General features: G+C 37.7%; 1 protein-coding gene across 1 annotated transcript in view; it reads left to right on the forward strand.

The window, feature by feature from the left end:
* Nucleotides 1-19,465, forward strand: part of soga1 (suppressor of glucose, autophagy associated 1) — a 42,057-nt gene that overhangs the window by 14,770 nt on the left and 7,822 nt on the right. Inside the window, exons 4-10 of the mRNA XM_056732163.1 lie at nt 8,851-8,910; nt 9,904-11,160; nt 12,891-13,007; nt 15,334-15,459; nt 15,613-15,843; nt 15,927-16,073; nt 16,926-17,096. Coding sequence (XP_056588141.1) covers nt 8,851-8,910; nt 9,904-11,160; nt 12,891-13,007; nt 15,334-15,459; nt 15,613-15,843; nt 15,927-16,073; nt 16,926-17,096 — 2,109 coding nt within the window. The remainder of the gene's footprint in view (nt 1-8,850; nt 8,911-9,903; nt 11,161-12,890; nt 13,008-15,333; nt 15,460-15,612; nt 15,844-15,926; nt 16,074-16,925; nt 17,097-19,465) is intronic.

Raw genomic sequence — 19,465 nt, forward strand, 5'->3', positions numbered from 1 at the left:
AATATGCCAGAAGCTGCTTCTCTTATTATGGAGCTCAGCGCTGTATGGAACTGACAGAAGACGTAGAGCTGAAAGGGAAATGTGTGTTTGATTTATCATGCTGGGGTCTTAAGCTCTTAAACACACACACACACACACACACACACACTGAAATACATAATGCCCTGATCTCAGCGGTTATTTGATTTGTTAACAACAATGCTGCACATCTCGCTGGCCATTTGTAAACCTGACAAATACATATGAAACACAGACCTGGTGTACAGCAACTGGGTGTTCTATTTGTGGTTTTAATGCTGATCTAATTGTTTTGTCTCCTGGATACGTACAACACAAACTCCATTAACTGAACAGCAGCATGTCATGTGTTAAGACTGTAACTGTGGAAACCAGCCGAGCTCAGCTGTCTAAAAGCTCATGACAAGATTATATACGGCATATTTATAAATGTTTGCTGTGTCAATCGTCTTCTAGTCCTTGGTGTTGTTTTGTATGATTAATCAGCAAAAAATGTTTGCGCTCGCAACTATTCATCAAAATGTGGCTCACAATGATTTACACAATTGTTTTGACACAGTCACTGTGTCAGATAATGCGATTTTGAAATTCTTGTCATGTTGTTGACAATAAAGGTTCCAGCTAAGTAGACTATTGATGTTTGTGATGTCATCGAGGAAGGCGGAACAAGTGAGTGATTTCTACAAACTAGAGCGTAAACAAACAGTGGCCATCAATGCTGCAAATCTTTGTTTTTCTTTGATTCCGCCACTTTGGAAACCCAATCGTGAACAACAAGGAAAAAATAAACATGCTAGTCTTTATGTAAGGACGTCGTGAAACGTCGGAGACAGAGGTTCGGTCACAATGACATCACAACGACACCCTACCACACACAAATCGAACCAAAAACTGGTGTCATCTGACAGCAAATTCGTATCAATTCATAAAACGTACATCGTATAAAAATGTACGATTATTAGAAAAACGCAATACTGAAGCCCCACCCCTAAACCTAACGTCACTCACATGAAAGCAAGTCGTACTAAAACGTATGAATGAGATTGTACGAACTCATACGAATAAGCCACCTTGTAAAATAGTTACGAATTGCCGTGAAATTGTGTTGAATCTGAAGCGGGCATTAACTGATGTGTTTCAGGAAACCTGACATTAGGTCCCATTCATTGGTTTATACTCTAGAACGGCCTCTTTTCATCCTTTAATCAATTCTGAAATCCTATCCTAAAATGCGCACCTCCTGCCCTCTAATAGAATTCACGGGTCTCCCAGGTGAAGCTAATTGGTTAGCTCGAATCCTCTGCTTTCTACCTAATCAGATTGCAATGATTTTGTGTATGAAACAACACTTACATAAGCCATCTTTTCACATCCATGCTCCTAGGATCACCACGTCCCCAAACTGTATCAACTCATACACACACAGATTCTCACAGGAGTGTATGCATGAGACATTGATTTATATACAGCGTAGATAATACGCCACGCTTCATCACATTCGCATGGGACCAACTATCAATGTTCATTTTCTGCTCACACCTTATAGAAAATTGGTTATTTATAAGAGGTTGTTCTTTTATATGAGCTGATTTAAAAAAAAGGGTGAAATATAGATTTATTAGTTATTTTAAAAACTTGAAGGGCTCATTAAAGATATCTTTGTAATTTCTTTGGGGAAGCGCCCTTTGTGTAAAGTGCGATTAGAGTCAGTATCTGCTGTTTTAGCAATAGGGGTGACAAGTGAGATTGATCACTTAATCACATCAAAATTACATCTTCAGCGTTTCTCTTCTGCCAAATGGCTTCATTACTACGGCCCGGTGACCTGACCATCTTATCAATGTGATCTGTCAAGACCAATGAAACCGTCAGCAGAAACTAAGCCTATACTTTTTAACAATAAACAAGGTTTTGTTTTTTTATATACTAACAATGCCCTCACATTTTTAAGTCACTTTGGATAAAAGCGTCTGCTAAATCTGTGCAGTATATGCTCTGAATATTGTGGAGGGAGTCAGAATACAGACCATTCAGAAGTGTACAAACCCCTACATAATACCAACGCGTTTTTGAACAAGACAGAATAAAAATGGACATATTCATTCTTTGTTAGCCACGCAAGAAGAATTTGACCCATCTCGATCATTTTCGCAAATTCCAAACACCTCCTCCAAGCACGTCCTCCCGGTCTGAATGCCAAATGCTGTCCTTACAATGAGCGAGAGAACAAAGTGAGCAATGAGAGGAATGTTTGGAGGGTTTTCATCTGCCAGGGTGCATACGGCTCACAACCTGACAGGCTAATGAGCGTCAAGTGCTTACTGTTCTCTTTATTGAGGACATGGGCTCTCTGATTGAGTTCCTGTGAGAGATAAAGACGTGGATACGAAGACAGAGAGCAGTTTAGTTATTCTGGCTGTGGGGAGGTGAATTCAGTTCGTTTCTGATGTGGATGTTTTACTCTGTTTTACAGGCAATTAACGTGGACAGATATTCCATGATCTAAATCCTTGGTTTCTTAGGACGGGTTTAGGGCGGGTCTTAAATGTGTCCAAAATTCTAAATGTGATTGGTCTAGATTTAGACTGTCACAATATCAGATTTTCACTAAACATGGACAAAATAATTCACAATGAAGATATTATCACAATGTATGTTGTTTTTCTAAAATATTTTTTTTTGTTTTCACATTTTTGGCCAATAGGTGGAAAGTCCTCACCTACTGTCTTTCAAATCATGTATTTGTGCAGGATAATTAATGATTATCTTGTATGAAATGTTACCACAATATCATTAATCACAGTTATTAATATCACGGTTATTGTCGATACTGAATCACCCCTTGTGTAGTGTCATTTCTTATCAATTTAAATGTTGGTAGTTAATGTCTACAGCCAGAATAAGATTAGAATTTAGATTTATTTGTGGTGTAAATGAGACATTTTCACAATATGATATTATGATATGTTTTGATATCAGTTTTGTTAGCCAGCGATACAATATTTATCGATGAATGGCCGCATCCACATGAAGCTAGAGCTTTACCTATCCAATCTTTTTCTTCCTTTCACAGCATCGTGTCAAGAAATATTTGCGTTCACATGAAACCTCTGAAACAACTCAAAACGATGTAGTATACTTGCCAAATTAGTATGTGGAGCTGTAATTCTGCCACAGAGATACACTAAAAACGGAGAAGAAGACTTGGAGTACACACGAAAACACAAGGGTGGCGTTTTCAGATTCATCCAATAGCGAACCCGGTTTCAAAAATAGCTGTTTCAGGCTCCCAAAACACCGGATTTTAATGATCGAATCACAGATATGATACAAAATCTTTACGTATGTAGCTTTACGAGTTTTTGTGTGTTTTTTTATGCTATTGCTTTGTTCTTAGTTTGCGGTCTGCCACACATGCTGATGGTACAGGTGAGTTTAAAGTGATAGTTCACCCAAAAATGAAAATTGTGTCATCATTTACTCACCTTCAAGTTGTTTCAAAGGTGTATAAATGTCTTTGTTCTGATGAACACAGAGAAAGATATTTGGAAAAATGCTTATAACCAGACAGATCTCAACAAAACCCACAAACTGTGCAGTATAACCCAGACGTACAAAACCTCTTGACAGCTTTTCAACTTTTCAGTTTATCAGAAAGAGGCGGTTGGAGTTAAATGTGATTGGACCACACCTGGGAGCAATTACCCTGTGCTCACTACTGGTGCGATTTACACCACTAATCTTTTGATATTAGGTGGCATAGCGAACGCACAGTTTCACATGATGGCAGGCAGTCCACGTCTTGGGTCTACACCCTGGTTTGTAAGTGGGATCAGTGGCTGGTTACGTCAGCAGTGTTTCGTAAACTGCTTCACTTGTGGCATATAAAGGATGAAATAAATGACATTTGGACAGACGGAGGCAACAGCACAGGGTGCCTGACTGAGACAAAGGGAGAAAGAAGAATCAGAGGCTTTGGGTGTACACAAATGATGCACCACAGAAGCTTGTATATAGAGATGTACCTTTCCCAAGCCAAAAGGAAACTAAGAGGCAGATCTGAGCTGTAATACTCTACTCCTAAATTTATCTTGTTGCAGAGAGGGATAAATAATGAGAGAATTTTTTTTTTGGATGAACTATTAACACAAGTGGTACTGCTTTGTTGTGTCTATCTCTGTAATGTTTGTCTTTCAATGGTGTACTAATTTGTTTTATTAATAATTGTGCCCATTATTATTGAACAGTATCCATCATCAGTTATTTCCAGCTATGTCACACTGAAACTAAATCTGCGTTTCTCTCATGGGCCTCAGGGCTTCATGTGTAATTATAATAGTGTTTCCCAGTTCTAATTAACACTCCATTTTGATAAGCATGTTAAGAAAGCATCCCGCTTGCGCCTAGACGAGAACATATGTCATTCTGCCGAACTGTGAGATTTGCTCAAGGCAAATGCTGTAATGTGCCAAAATGTATCCCTCAATCACAGCACATTTTTTATCTTATCATATGGTTCTTTTGCTTTTTTTTGCATTCTCCGTAATAATGTCTTCTGGTTGGATGGGTAGAAAAGCTACACCGTAGGGCTCAATGTTGGAAGAGAATATGGAAACAGAGATTTTTCACACATCTGTGTTTTTCATTGCTGTTATCCTGCTGTTGTGAACTAATAAAGATACTGTTGCCTGGGATCAAAGAAACAGAATATCTCATTTCCAAATCGAGTGGGCCGAGAGGATGTCGTACAGAGATGTTAACATTTGTGCAAGTGCTAAATATTACGTACCACCTTCAGGTACTCAGTTGCTTTTCAGATCCTTTATGAAAAATGCAAATGATCTGCTTCCCAGTATTTCAGCGCAATTATTAAAAGAGATAAAAGGGAAAATCAGGTTATTTTCTTGTGGTCGTTTTGCCTGTTTGATAGATGTCTCATATCGGAAAGCTTTATAAGGATGTGACTTCCTGTTTTCTTCCCCAAACTTCCTCCCCCCATTTATTCATTAATTTGTTCCATTGAGCGCTACAGAGGAACTGCTCACAAAAGCTGTCGTCATGGGATACCGTTATAGTCTGGGACTCATGTCACTGCAGACTGGGAATCGTGAAAAAAACATACAATGCGAAAATGAATTGACCACAGCCTCTCTCTTTAACTATTTCTGTGTTTGGAAAAAAAATGAATAGTTTACTGCTCACTAAATATTCTGGTGTACACACTGTGTAGCATCTTCTAAAAATACTGTGTAAAACAGAATTCATTGTGAATAGCAATTGTTAATATGTATTGTTGTCACATGACCTCATATTTCAGCGAGTGAGGAAAAGTCATGTTGCATTTTTAATCCAATTTTGTGTTCAAATCACTACACGATTATGATGACGTAAATGATTCGCGATAACAATATTATCACAACATCAATATCATTTCCCCCCTATAAAAATGCTATCAGTATACACCAATCTTTTGTTTATTTTGTGTGTTTCCTCTTTTTAGCCAATGATTCATACCTTAAAAAGGAGTGCGGGGAGGCATAGAGTGAGTTTGTAACCATTGTGGCTTGTAAGGCTTTATAGATGGTTTTAAATCAACAACATAAACATTACTGCGCGGTTGCACATTTATGGCCCAAACTTAACCTATGGTACACATCCACAAAGATTCCCTGTAGATTATTTCTCATAACAAGCAAAATAAATAACAATTCAATTACTTTAGCGAGCAAGGTAAAAGTATTTCTAATCTGTATTATTTTGGACCGTTACTTAGATAAATTTCAATGCGTCAAAGTTACACGACCCATTCAACTAATTGTTTATTTAATAAAATGAATATTCAATAAAATTCAACAAATTTAAATATTAATTTAAATAAAATAAAATATAAATAGTTATAGGCTATTATTAGCCATTTGCCGGGCCGATTAACAAACACAGACAGGAAGTCAATTTCAGGCTAGACGCGTACGTCCGATGTAACCTATTGGTCTGATTTTTTCTAAAGGTGCTGAATTATTTATTATTATATTTTCATATATGTACAACTATCACAATACCGATAATCATGAGCTTGAATATCACATTTTATTGTCAATGCCAGTCCAGTATACTGATACTGCAGAAGAAACATTTAAAAGCTTGATTCTTTGTAACTTTGTTGTTTTTTAGGCACTCTTCACACTAGAACCTGGGCGCATTGCATTATGGGATAGAGTATTCAGCTCAATGTGCTTTACTATATAGTGCACATTTTATTTATGTATACAAATCTTGCATACTATGCATCCACAATATATTGCAGAAATATGAGTGTAGTATGGTATCATGCTATTGTGAACACAGACCCTCTCTCCTCACCATTGTACGTTCTTCGCATGTCATGGATTTATCTACACTTGTCAGAATAGATAATCCATCCATGTGTCTCATTCCTCAATGGTTTCTCTATATGTCACTTTCTGTCTTTGTGTGTAGGAATTGATTCTGTCTCTGGAGAAATTTAGTTGTGAAAGATTGAAGTGGAACCTCAACAGAAAGAGTTTAGTCTTTTGTTAGACTTGCATTTCATGTGTAAAAGATGGATTATCGTGTACGGCTTTCTTTCCTATGCAGAACACAAAAGAAGATATTTTGAAGAACGTTCAGAACAAAACACTGAACCCTTCCATTGTATGAACACAAAACTAAATATACCTAAACAAAAATGGTTTTCTAAAAATACTTTCTTTTGTGTTCCCTAAAAGAAAGAGTCATATGCAGATTTTGAATATATCTTATAATAGTTGCCAGCTTTAGTGAACCTAAAGAGACCTCATTTATCCAGTCTGCACAGATATGTCTCTGCATGTAGGCACACAGTGTCCAGTGTCTATTCTGGGTCTGTCTTATGCAACAGACAGTACCCTCATCGCTGTCATTTGTTCTCGTGGGAATAAAGTGTGTGAGGTAGAGCATAACACCAAGAGCCTCTCAATTATACACACTCCATTAACTCATGTCTTCATAATTCAGTCTAATAGGTGGAATAAAAAGAGAGAGAAACGAGGTTCTATTGTTTCTCACTGTAATAAGTTTAAAGCTCATTGTTTAATATTGAAGTGCTTTTTTATCCATGACATCATCAGATTCCTGGACATCCTGTGGTGGAGTAGGAGTGTGTTTCATAAGGGACGAGCGAGAACAAGATCAGGATATTGCGTGTGTGTGTTCAGGTTTCTGTACCCGCATTAGGTTTCATGGTGTTGAAATTCAGGTAGCTGATAAGCAATGCAGGAATCAAATGACAGACTACCTGGATAAGAGGTGCGCCATGTGCCAAGCAAAATGATGTAGTGATATAGATATGAATACACACAAAATCCTGAGCGTGACTTGTGAAGAATACGTGCATAAAAATGTGAGAATCATACTTTTGTTTGGTGGCTTAATGCTGTTTAACATGTCACCACATGGCAAGCAAAAAGCACATGAAAAACACAAAGCCAATTGCACAAGGGTCCGATTAAGGTTCTTACAATTCCCCACTTAAAGTTATTGGCATGCCGACGAATAACTTAGGGTTTGTAAATTGGGCTATTTATATGAGCCTTGGTATAATTTTCTTGTCTGCACATCTGAAATTGTATGTCTGTGAAAGAGAGAGTGAGAGAGAGACAGAAAGAGAGAGAGAGATAGAAAATACTCCCATTGCATTATAAAGTCTAGCTGGTTGCATCAGCCTTGCGGAGTGGATGGCGGTCAGAACAGCAAACACAACTGCAAGTGTGAGATCATAGACAGAAAACAGACAGTTTAAATGCGTGTAGAGCACATAGAGGATACATGAGCATTTCCTTAAAATGTTATTTTAAGTGAAACTTAGAATAATGTCATTGGCCCGGTTTCACAGACAAGTCTTAATGCTAGTCCCAGACTAAAATGAATGTGTGACTTGTCTTAACTCAATAAAATGTCCCAGGAAATATCTTAAAATATATAAGTGCTATTGTTTTGTCTCAAGATGCACAGTAATGTATTCTTCTAAGACATTTTTAAAAAAATGACATAAATATCTTAATTGATCTAAGGCATAGTCCTGGCTAAAGCTAAGCTGTGTCTGTGAAACCGAGCCATTGTGTCTAGAATTCTTCTCCACAGTCTCAGCAAAATCCATTAATTAAAAATTAGTGGTACAAAGTTGGTCGATACACCAAGTCTATACTTCCATTTTCTTTTAGCACAAATCTATTGATTTTAACGAAGGGTAATGCTATTAAAAGCTGCTTTGCTGTGAAATTGGACCATTCTGTCAGCCCACATAAGACAAAGAGGTTTAAATTGGACTTCTCACTGCAGTTTAGACTTGTTAACCCCTTCATGTTAGATTTGTAGATGAAGACAAACATTGGTGCAATTACATGGAGAAAATTGAGTTTGCTCTGATGTAAGGCCTCTTATTTGTGCTTTAAGCCTCAAGCATCAAGTGTAACAGATACAGGCCTAGTCTCACTATAAAGTACAGTTGATAGTCACCCCGAATAAGTGATGTGCATGTCTTGATTAATATAACTATAACACATTATTGACCAATCAGCATCCAGCTATCAGCTTTATTATTTCTCTGATGGTTAAATGATCTTAAAGGTATTTTATTATGCTCTTACTTTCTTTGCAGTTGTAATATCTCTTACATTGCACAGTTATGTTTGTTTCCCCCCAATTTCCTGCTGAATTATGATTTATGGATGTGTAATATGACATAGAGAGAGGGGGAAAACGGATTTATGTCGGTGTCTCTCTTTTTTCTGTGAACATTCAAATTCATTTCCCATATTTCTCTTTTTCTTGTAGAACTTAAAGAAGAGAGGAGCCAGGCCAAACAACAAATCTGATAAAAAAGCATCGCCTCTGGTAAGATATACAGCACTGCTATATACTTAATACCTTCATTTTGCAGCTTGTTGTGATATAATGAGCTGTACAAGTAAAGAATTTATGTGTACATCACACAAGGTTCAGTATATAACGCTTGGCTATTATCCCATCAGACATGAAAGGTGTTAGTTAAATAGAAATTCTTCTTCATCGCCTTTTTAAGAAGTCTTATGTTCTGTCCAACGTGAGTTTACACTCTTGTTAATCAAGTTTAAGACCAGATTCAGAATCAGGCTGTAAAAAACAGTGAGGGGCAATGCTCAAATTTAGAGCCGATATGGATTCTGAATGTTAACATTGAACGTCAAACTGGTGATGTTTCTTAACATTTTCTATATACAGAGCACAAACTCTTCTGTCCTCTTTCGATTGAGAGTTTATAACTGTCCTGATCATTGGCTGTTTTTAAACTATTAACTATTGTAACCGGTTATTATCCGATATATCGGTGCATCTCTAGTTACTACATGACATGTATACAAACCAATATATCATGGCTTTATATTTGTGTTTTGAGAGCATATTCTACCTTCTAAAGTAATTTCATTAAAAGTTTCTATGCTATAACAAGCTGGATTTGCTGCATCTTAAAATAAAAAAATGCAGAATTATAATTCTAGCAATCGAATTTACGCATTAGATACAAATGAAAGTATTTTATTTTATACAGAGAGACAAAATATATTGTCTGGAGTGATGCTCCAGCACAACAAAAATAAGACTTCGCTTCGGACATGATTGTAGACAACATGATTTTAATGAGAACAATTATGTTTTATGGCGTCAGTCTGGCCAGACTGTTTAAACCTTAATGAGAACATTTTCCTTGTGGTTTTACCATTAAACAGCAATATTGGCAGATTGGACATTGGCTGTTTGCTCATAAAAATAGGGTATTAATGGAAAGCACATTGTCATTAAAAATGACCAAGTCATGCACATCTAATTTCCATCAATGTCCTCATTTAGCCTCCAGAAGACAGTTCAGACCTAAAATGTCAGCTTCACTTCGCCAAGGAAGAGTCAGTCCTCATGTGCAAGAAACTCACCAAAATGGTGAAAGACAATGAGGCCATGAAGGAAGAGTTGGGAAAGTATCGTTCTCTCTACGGCGAAGTCGACGCTTCGCTTACTGTCGAAGAGGTTGCCGACTCCCCTCACACCCGTGAGGCGGAGGTCAAAGTTCACCTGAAACTGGTAGAAGAGGAAGCAAACCTTCTGAGCCGTCGAATCGTAGAGCTGGAGGTGGAAAACCGTGGCCTCCGTGCCGAAATGGACGACATGAAGATTCAAGAGCCTCCAGGTGGGGTTGCAAGTCACCAGCTGCTTTCCTCATCATCTGAGAATTTGATGGAGCTACAACGACACCTGCAGTTTGTGGAAGAAGAAGCGGATCTGCTGCGGCGGTCCCTAATCGAAATGGAAGAACAGAACAAGCTCTTGATGAACGAGCTCAATCACTACAAATCTGAACTTCCTGTTGTTACCGAGATAGAGCCGTCACCCGCAACCATCACTTCACCCACAATCATTCACGATGCTGCTGTAGATGGAGGATTGTGTCTAAATGAAGCCACCAATAAAGAGTTACTAACTGCTAGGCTGCAGATTGCAGAGCTGAATGGAAAAGTAAAGAAACTCCAGTACGAGAACCGAGTGCTTCTTTCCAATCTCCAACGGTGCGACTTGGCCTCCAACCAGGGCTCCGGACGCCCGGCACTGGAGACGGATGCCGAAGCGGGGGACTCGGCCGAGTGCATCCCGAGCCAGGCACACCGCGAAGGGCCAGTGGGAGATGAGCAGATCGATATTCTGGAGGAGAAGAGTCAGAAAGTTTCAGGTTCGATTCATATTCATACCACCCAGTGTCTCAGCATCAAAGACCTTCTTGCTATCCGCGACCAGGCGCAACTTGTTACCTCAGCCATCCAGCTTTTGACATCGCCCGACTCCACCATCTATCGTAAGATCACATCCAATGAGTCTGCAGAACCAGTTCTGCTGGAGAAAAGCCAGATCCAGGTTTCAACGCTGCCTCTGATGGAGGCTCTTCATGGTCGACTGCAGTCTCTTCAGGCTCAGCTGCATGCCCTCAGCGAGAGGGTGGACAACCTGGGTCAGTTTCCTGAGACAGAGCGTTTGGAAGGGATATCCCAGATGCACTTGTTGTCGGAGTCAGGGGACCCGACAGATGGCCAAGTTGACCAAATCACACCCCTACTGAAGGTATGAATATTTTCATTCAGTATTTTCCCATTTTATTCTATCCTTTCATTTGATGTTTATTTGGAAATTTTATTTTTGTTGCTTGGCTTGGTAGATCATAAATTTTTCTTCTAATGTTTTGCCGACCACTTTAACAATGCATGCTCGTAGTGCATTTAATGGATAACAATTTGGCCTCTAATGGATGTGATCAATAAATAGAAAAATAAATCAGCAATTTGGCTCAAAGCCCTGTGGTAAGTGTCCAAGTTGATTTACTGTTGTATTGGCTAAGCATTTTATTTCTGGATTAAAATAAGACAAATCTCATTAGGATGTTAATTTTCACATTGCTGATACAGTTGGTAGTGAAATCCCATTCAAAAACATACTTTAAAGAGTAGGTCTTTCAAAAAAAATTCTGTCATCATGTGTTTACCCTCATGTTGATCAAAACCTGTAGAATCTTTCTTCTGTGGAACACAAAAAATATATTTTAAGAAATGTCTCCGTGGTTTTGTGTCCATACAATGGAAGTCAATGGGTGCCAAAGTTGTTCAGTTACCAACATTCTTCAAAATATCTTATTTTGTGTTCTGCAGGGGAAATAATTTCATACAGGTTTAGAATGACTTGAGGGTGAATAAATAATCAAATAATTTTGAGTGAAATATCCCTTGGTGAATGATCATGAAAGTCTTTGAGAACCGTAGCAACCACATAGCAACACAAAAAAGCCTAACATCATGGTAGTGAGTTTTGCATGGGCGTGAAAAACTTCGAAAACCATCATAACAAAATAACCGATATAAAGATATATTTTAAGTTCAAAAACCTGTTTTAAAGGGATAGTTCACCCCAAAATGAAAATTCTGTCATCATTCACTTACTTTCAGATTGTTGTAAACCAGTATAAATGTTTTTGTTCTGCTTAACAAAAAGGAAGATATTTGTAAGAATGTCAGTAACCAAACAGTACTCATTCCCTATTTACCGCCATAGTAGGAAAAATAAATACTATGGGAGTCAATGGTGGATACGATCTGTTTGAATACTGATATAATTACAAATATCTTTAGCAGAACAAATAAATGTATACAGGTTTGGAACAACCCAAGGGTAAGTAAGTGATGACAAAATATTCATTTTTGGGTGGACTGTCCCTGTATCACTTCATGGTGTTGGTCTATTTTAGTTTAACCATTTAGTTTTTTTCATTGAACATTGTGTGCTATATGTTAAGTGAGCTATAGTCCACCATTATTTAAGTAGACTCCATTAGAGGCCTAACTCTTGAGAGCCAATCTACAGACTCTTCCCTTCCTCCTTCTCTTCTTTCTTTCACCTGTGGTCGCTGCTACATTTGTTCCTTTTTCATTCTTTTCTCTCTCTTTATGGTTCTTTTTGTTGCCCCCCTTCCTGTTTTCTCCTCCAATCAAAGATGATGCTTTCACTCCTCATTGTTTTGTTTCTCTTCGGCGTTTTGTCTAACGCCACAATGACCAAACTGTTTCTCCTATACATACTTTTCTTTGTGCTGTGAGCTTTTTATTTGCTGGAGCAGTTTTCTTAGTGTTCATTTTAAATGTCTCATTTTGTCAAATGTCTATCAAATGTCTTATGTACCCACACTACACCACCTCACCTTTTCAATTCACCATATTTCTCTTGATGGTGTCTGTCCTCTGTCGTGCTCTTTTTTTATTGTTGTTTTTTTCCATCATTAACTTGCCCATGCATGCATGCCACAGCCCGACTCTAGAGACCAGCCAGACTGTGAGGGCAAAGTTCACCCATGCAAAGCAGAGGAGAAAGACAGCAACAGGGATGAGGAGACAGACTCCAAACAGGGAACCAACGCTGATCTGGTGAGACACTTAAATGCACAAAAACAAGTCCGCTGTTGTCTTAAGGACTACAGTTATATATCCCATGGCTTAAGTAACCATAGCAAGCAGTTTTCATGATCATATGTGTGCTACAGACACAATTAATGTTTCAGGCTGTGTCTAACAATTGATACATCCTTAAGCTTCATTTAAAGGGATAATTCACCCAAAAACTAAAATTCTGTCATCATTTACTCACCCTCAAGTTGTTCCAGACCTGTATAAAGATTTGTTCTGATGAACATAAAGAAAGAAATCTGAAAAAGTGTAAGCAACTGATATTTCTGAGGCACCACTGACTACCATAGTAGTATTATCAAAAATATTTTTGTTCTGTTGAAGACAAAATGTGATATTTTGAAGAATTTAGGAAAGCAAACAGTTCTAGGGGACTTCTCACTAACATTTTAGTTTTTTCCCACTATGGTATTATGGCATTGTACCAGATATATCAGTTGCTAATATTTTTCTCAATATCTTTCTTTGTTTTCAACAAAACAAATCAATTTTGAAGGTTTGGAACAACTTTGGGAGTAGTATTACATGGCAAAATTTTCATTTTGGGTAGACTATCCCTTTAAAACAGCGTCACGGTTTTCATTATAGGCTATTCATAAGACAATCCTAGAATGCATTACAGTGAACTCCAACATTTTTTAATAAATCAAAATGGACTCTAGATACAGTAAGAATAGAAAATTGATTACATTTTTAAATATTGAATTCATTTTGGGATTCTGTGTACCCAGCAGACAATGCGGCAGCTCACTAGGTTCTGAAACAGATCCAGTATACGAAAAACACAGAATTACTAAACTTATTAAAATATTATCTAGCAAGCATCTTGCAAATAGCCCATCTACTCTCACGCGCACACCCTCACACACACTCACACACACAAACACAGAGTTTTGAATGTCTTGATGATATTTTAACTTTAGAACAATTTGGGGAGGTTATTAAAATATAGGCAATTGTTAGCATCGCTCTCTTACTGTTTCATTCTTCAGCATCTTCAGTTTTCTCTATTCCTCATTGATCAACAAGTGTGTCTGTGATTACAATTTTAAAAGCTCAGAGAATAAGACGAAAGCTTGTGCTTTGGGGGCAATCTGAGTTTTAAGTGATGACAGCAAAGCAGATTGAATAAAACATAAATGGACTGTGAAAAATGAGCTTAAAGTGAAAGACTCATAAATATAACAAGATCTGCTCATTCATGCAGAGATGTCAGCAAATATGGCCTAGTTCCTGGTTTAATAGTAAATCTAATCTCACTTTTGATTATTGAACTGAACATTTTTGTACTGTTTACTGCAGTCTTACTAAGGCATCATTTATTTTCCTCTTTAATTTGGTGCCATTTAGTTAGCACAACCATTTTTACAGTGATATATTAAATTGGCACAAACTTATAAAGCTCTATCTGTAAATTAAAGCTAGTGGAAAATATGGACATTGTGATTCAAACACTTCCATATGCAGAGCTCTAAATCAGAAATGAATGCTTTACGTGTCCTGAATGTGTCAAACAACCCTGTTGCAATTTACAAAAACCTGCCAAACATTTTAACAGACAGCATTTTTACCGGCTGGATTTCAGTAAGAAAATTAGACTCTTATATTACGGCTAGGACCAGTCAATGTGAATCCTGTTTGTATGGATGGCTCTTGAGATTAAAAGCACTTTTGTCTCAAAAGACTCGAGGCCAAGACGGTGTGCTCTGGGGATTTCTTTAATATGGCAAAATCAGAGTAAGAATTGTGTAGTGAGGGCTCATTTAAACTTGACAAAGGACAAATAATGAACATACACTATATAGACAATAGTACTGGGAAGCCCCCTTCTAATGAACAGGTTTTACTATAAACCCTTTTCTATTCTAACATGACAATGACCCTGAGCACGAAGTAAGATTAAAAATAAATGATTGATTGTGGAAGAACTTGAGCGGGCCCAGACCTGGACCCAGCTGAACACCTTTGATTCAATCCCAAATCCTATAAAGCCATCAATTACTTTTAAACAGGGCTACATCATCACGCATCATCATTTCAAAATAGTAAAAGATTCTTCCTAAGCTCTTGCAAGAAAGATGGAAAAATACCTTTATACTTAATACCTTTGTTTAAAAAGTGTAAATTCTCTGCACACTTTGCCATGAAACAGACATGACTATATTATCCTAGTATTCTATTCAAACTGTTTTGGCCATGTTATTTGTATTGATATAAATTACTGTGCAGATAAAGTGCCAGTTTCTTAATCTCTCCCTGTTTCTCTCTTTTCAAATGTTTTCTTCAGATCTCAGAGCAGGTCAGTGAGCTTCATACTCTGTTGTCTGAGGCAAACGAGAAGGCTCTGGGCGCGCAGGAAGCATTGTCGCAGGAGAGACATGCACGACACAGCGACACGCACAAACTTTCTCAGGTGACAGACACATTTTGTGCTAATTTAGATCCTCCAGAACGGCAAAATAAGAAATCACCCGGATATTACAAACTCAAGCATCCAGATAGGACATAACCTTGGAATAACTACAATGTACATGTGGCAAATGTATTTGGTATTTTCTCTTTCTAGCTTCAAGAAGAGCATCAGAAGGCCCTCCAGCGTCGAGACTTCCAGCTGCAAAGTCTGAGCCTTCAGACGGGTCTGCAGCAGAAGCTGTGGAGTCAAGAGAGGAACCTTCTGGTGCAGGAGTCCCTACAGCTAAAAGAAAGCCTGCTCCTCATCAGCCTCAAACTCCGCTGGCTTCTCAAACAGTGGAGACTCGGCAAGAAATTAGACACAGAGAGCAAGGATATTCTGGAGGTATGAAGTTCTTCTTTGAGAAATGATGGTCTTTTTGTGCTTTGTGAGTATCATGTAAATGCATCTCCAAAATGTTCCTTCAGGTTAATAGTGTCAAGGATCTCCGCCTCTTACTTGAGGAAGATGGGCTGTCAGCACACTATGGAGATAACAAGATGTCTGCTGCTGAGGAGCAACCCCTCAACCCTACACCCAAAGAGCAAAGCCTTGCAGAGAAAATCTGCCCGCTGGTAGGTTAAAGGAGTGAATATTCTGACTCTCACGGATATTGGTCCAAATCTGTAGGCTGTTTTCTCTCAAGTTCTTTATTCACTTCTACAAAAGAAGGGTTTTTCAAAGAATGATCACAATAGACTTTAAGTATGCAGAATTACAAGATTTCCTCTATATGGATTTTCTTAAAAGGTCACACTGTGATGTATGGATCTTCAATTGGTCATATACATTATTTCAATTCAAAGTTCACCAGACTTGAATGTGATGAAATGCAAAATGCTCTTATATGAGGTTGCGTTTCCGGTTTGCAGCATTGCAAGAATGCAAACTCGAACATAAAGTCTTGCTTCAACAAGGCATTGTGTAGGCATGGTAGTTTTAACCGTATGTTTGGTGAGCTAAACCAATAAAGCACAGAATTGGAAAAGTATCTAAATTCAATCTTTGAACAATTAAACCTTGCCGTTCAACAATTAATAGCATCCTGAATAAAAGTTTGTGTTTACAATATATATATCTGTGCACTGTGCATAATTATTTTGTATAAATAAACATGTACACATGCATGTATATATTTATGAAATATTTGCATGTTTATATATATTTGCATTTATTGTTGTATATTTTTAATTACATTTCATTTTTTTTTCATTTTTATCTTTTTCTTAAATATATAAATGTACATGTTTGTGTTTATAAATAAATAAAATAATATTGACAGTGCACAGACATATATTATGTAAACACTAACTTTAATTCTGGATGTAATTAATCTCGATTTATCGTTGAGCAGCCCTACTTTGGATTTGTATCCCCATCACATCTACATTAATGTAATTATCTGTCATCTCCTGTTGCTTCCTCAGCAGCCTAGCGGGTTTGGCAGTACTCTGTCGGACCTGAAGGTGGCGCTACAAGATCTCAACGCTGAGCTCCGCGAGGAGCGTCAGAGTTCGCAGGAGCTAACGCAGCAGTTTGCCCGTGCTAAAGCATCATGGGAAGTCGAATGGATGGAACTCAAGAGCATCATTACTCAGGTGAGTGTCTGCGGCCTTGTAAACGGTACTTTGCGGATAGTTACGTCACACCCAAATAAGTGTTAAGCAGTTGTACATGGCCACGACAAGACTAGCTTCAGACTAGCTTTATTTTCACACGTATGATATTTAAATCTTGTGGCTTTTCTAAACAGGTTTTTTCCATGATAATTGAGCAATAAATGGAGGATGTGCTCCCAGTTGTAACATTCACCAGTTGTAAAAAGAAAAGTGACATCTAGTGCATAGTAGTAGCAATAACATTCACGTTAATGAATGTTCTGTGCTTGCGGAAATAAAAAAAGGAAAATAATCGATTGACAGCTTTTGAGAATAAATATTGAATCGACAACATTTAAAAAAAAAGATTTTCTATATTTTGTCAAACCCTAGTAGACATTATAGGAAACAATATAGAATACTTTAGCAAGTGTAGAAAACCCCCACTGTTAAATACACTGTGGCATGTAACACAATAAGATTTAAAAGAGTCCACAGAGGTGAATAATTGTACAGTTAACTTAGTATAGTTGTAAAGTCATTACTTTAGCATTGATTTCCACACTTGAGTCTTTTTAACTCTTGCACATCAAGTCGTGTAGTCATTGATTTAACACACACAGATTACAGTTATTCCTCTTGGGAGATATATTATGAAAACCTCTGGCAGAGGAGCATCTGTAGAACGAAGCCAGATACATTTCCCTAGTTATTGTCGGATAAGATTGCAGTCAGCGTCCTGTGAAACAGGCTGAAATGATCCAAAATGTCAGCTCTAATTTTGTTATTTGATATTCATGTGCGCTGCTGTTGGTCGGGACATGCACCAGTAGTCTGACAAGAGAGCTGTGAGAGCCATCTGCAGTGTGTCAATAGCAGTGTGTGTGTGCTTGTAGGCTTGTTGCAGGGCGTGATGGTGAAAGATGAGTTTAATATCTCCTCTATGAGACGCATTCATAACCGCACTCATCTTTGAGACGTAAAATGATAGTTTGAAATGAGATTTTGTTATCATTCACTCACCTTTCTGTCATTCTGAGACCCATATGGCATTTACTCTGTGGAGCACTAAAGAAGTTTAGCACATTATCAGAGTTGATCTCTTCCATACAGTGGATGTGGATTAAGGGCTGTCAAGAAAAAAACTAAGTTAATTAAATAGTCTTGCATAAACAGTGCAGTACCCTTATGAAACAAAAATAAATGAGAATACACAGGAAAATATAATGCAAAATATTAAATAAGACATTTCCATATATTGATACCATGGGGTAATATTTTCAATATATGAAAAGCAGCAATTACTTATGAATTATTAAATATGTAAGGAATAATTGAACGGACCAGAGTCAATTATTCTGCTTATACCACTTTACATTATGCAATGGGAACTTTCTTTCCAATTTAAAGATAGAGATGAAATAAGACATTGATACGGTTGATGGATCAGCATGAGAAACAGGCTTAAGATACAATAAAAACAAATAAAGAACAAACGTATTTTATCTTTGTAAAATCACTTTTTTACATTTAACAAATGAGTCATATTAAGTGTATTAAGACGAGGCCCGGTACTAGGCTGGCTCGGCTGGTGGGGCATTTATATATTCTGATTGGACAGATATATATTCTAAATTCATTGCATGCATAATCGTTACCAAGAAAAAACCTGCTTAAGACGGTAAATGTCTTCAGTGTCTTTGTTCAGTCTCAAATTCTCATCCTTCCCGCTTCTTTGTCTATGCTCAAAATAGACAAACACACACACATGCACATTGTTGAAAGTAATACTCTTGCATTCTCCAGAGAAACCAATGGCACCAGAATGCCGCTTTCATCATAACTGCTGTGATAGCTCAATATTTCAGTGCTCCCCTTCTCTTGGCCACACCTCCTTTTCATTGGCACTTCCTTTGTTTTTGTAAACTGGTGCAGAGAATGAGACGAGTGCCAAAAGGAGGAATGGGAGAGGAGGGACTTAATGCCCTAGTATTATCTGTGACCTCTATGACACTAATAACAACCTGTCACAGACGAAATGACAAATCACTGCATAAACAAGATCTATTATCGATAACAGAAGAGGAAAATAATGCTGTTACTGTAATGCTATAATGTCTCCTGTTGATGCTGCAGTTTGTCACCTATTATTAATTTATGACAAATAATGTGCAAAGCCACATCTGCATCCTTTGAAGAAAGCACTGCACTGACAATACAATGTGGCACTGTCACAACTTACAGTTTTCAGAGCTCTGAGGGTGCCGTGTTCCACGTAAGCATTAGGGTTTATGGAAAGCTATTTGGAATAAACGTCTTTCACCCTCTTTAATAAACCACATCAACCCATTAACCTCATTGTTGCGTCC

Source organism: Triplophysa dalaica, chromosome 20 (genome assembly GCF_015846415.1).
Source record: "Triplophysa dalaica isolate WHDGS20190420 chromosome 20, ASM1584641v1, whole genome shotgun sequence".
NCBI lineage: Eukaryota > Metazoa > Chordata > Actinopteri > Cypriniformes > Nemacheilidae > Triplophysa > Triplophysa dalaica.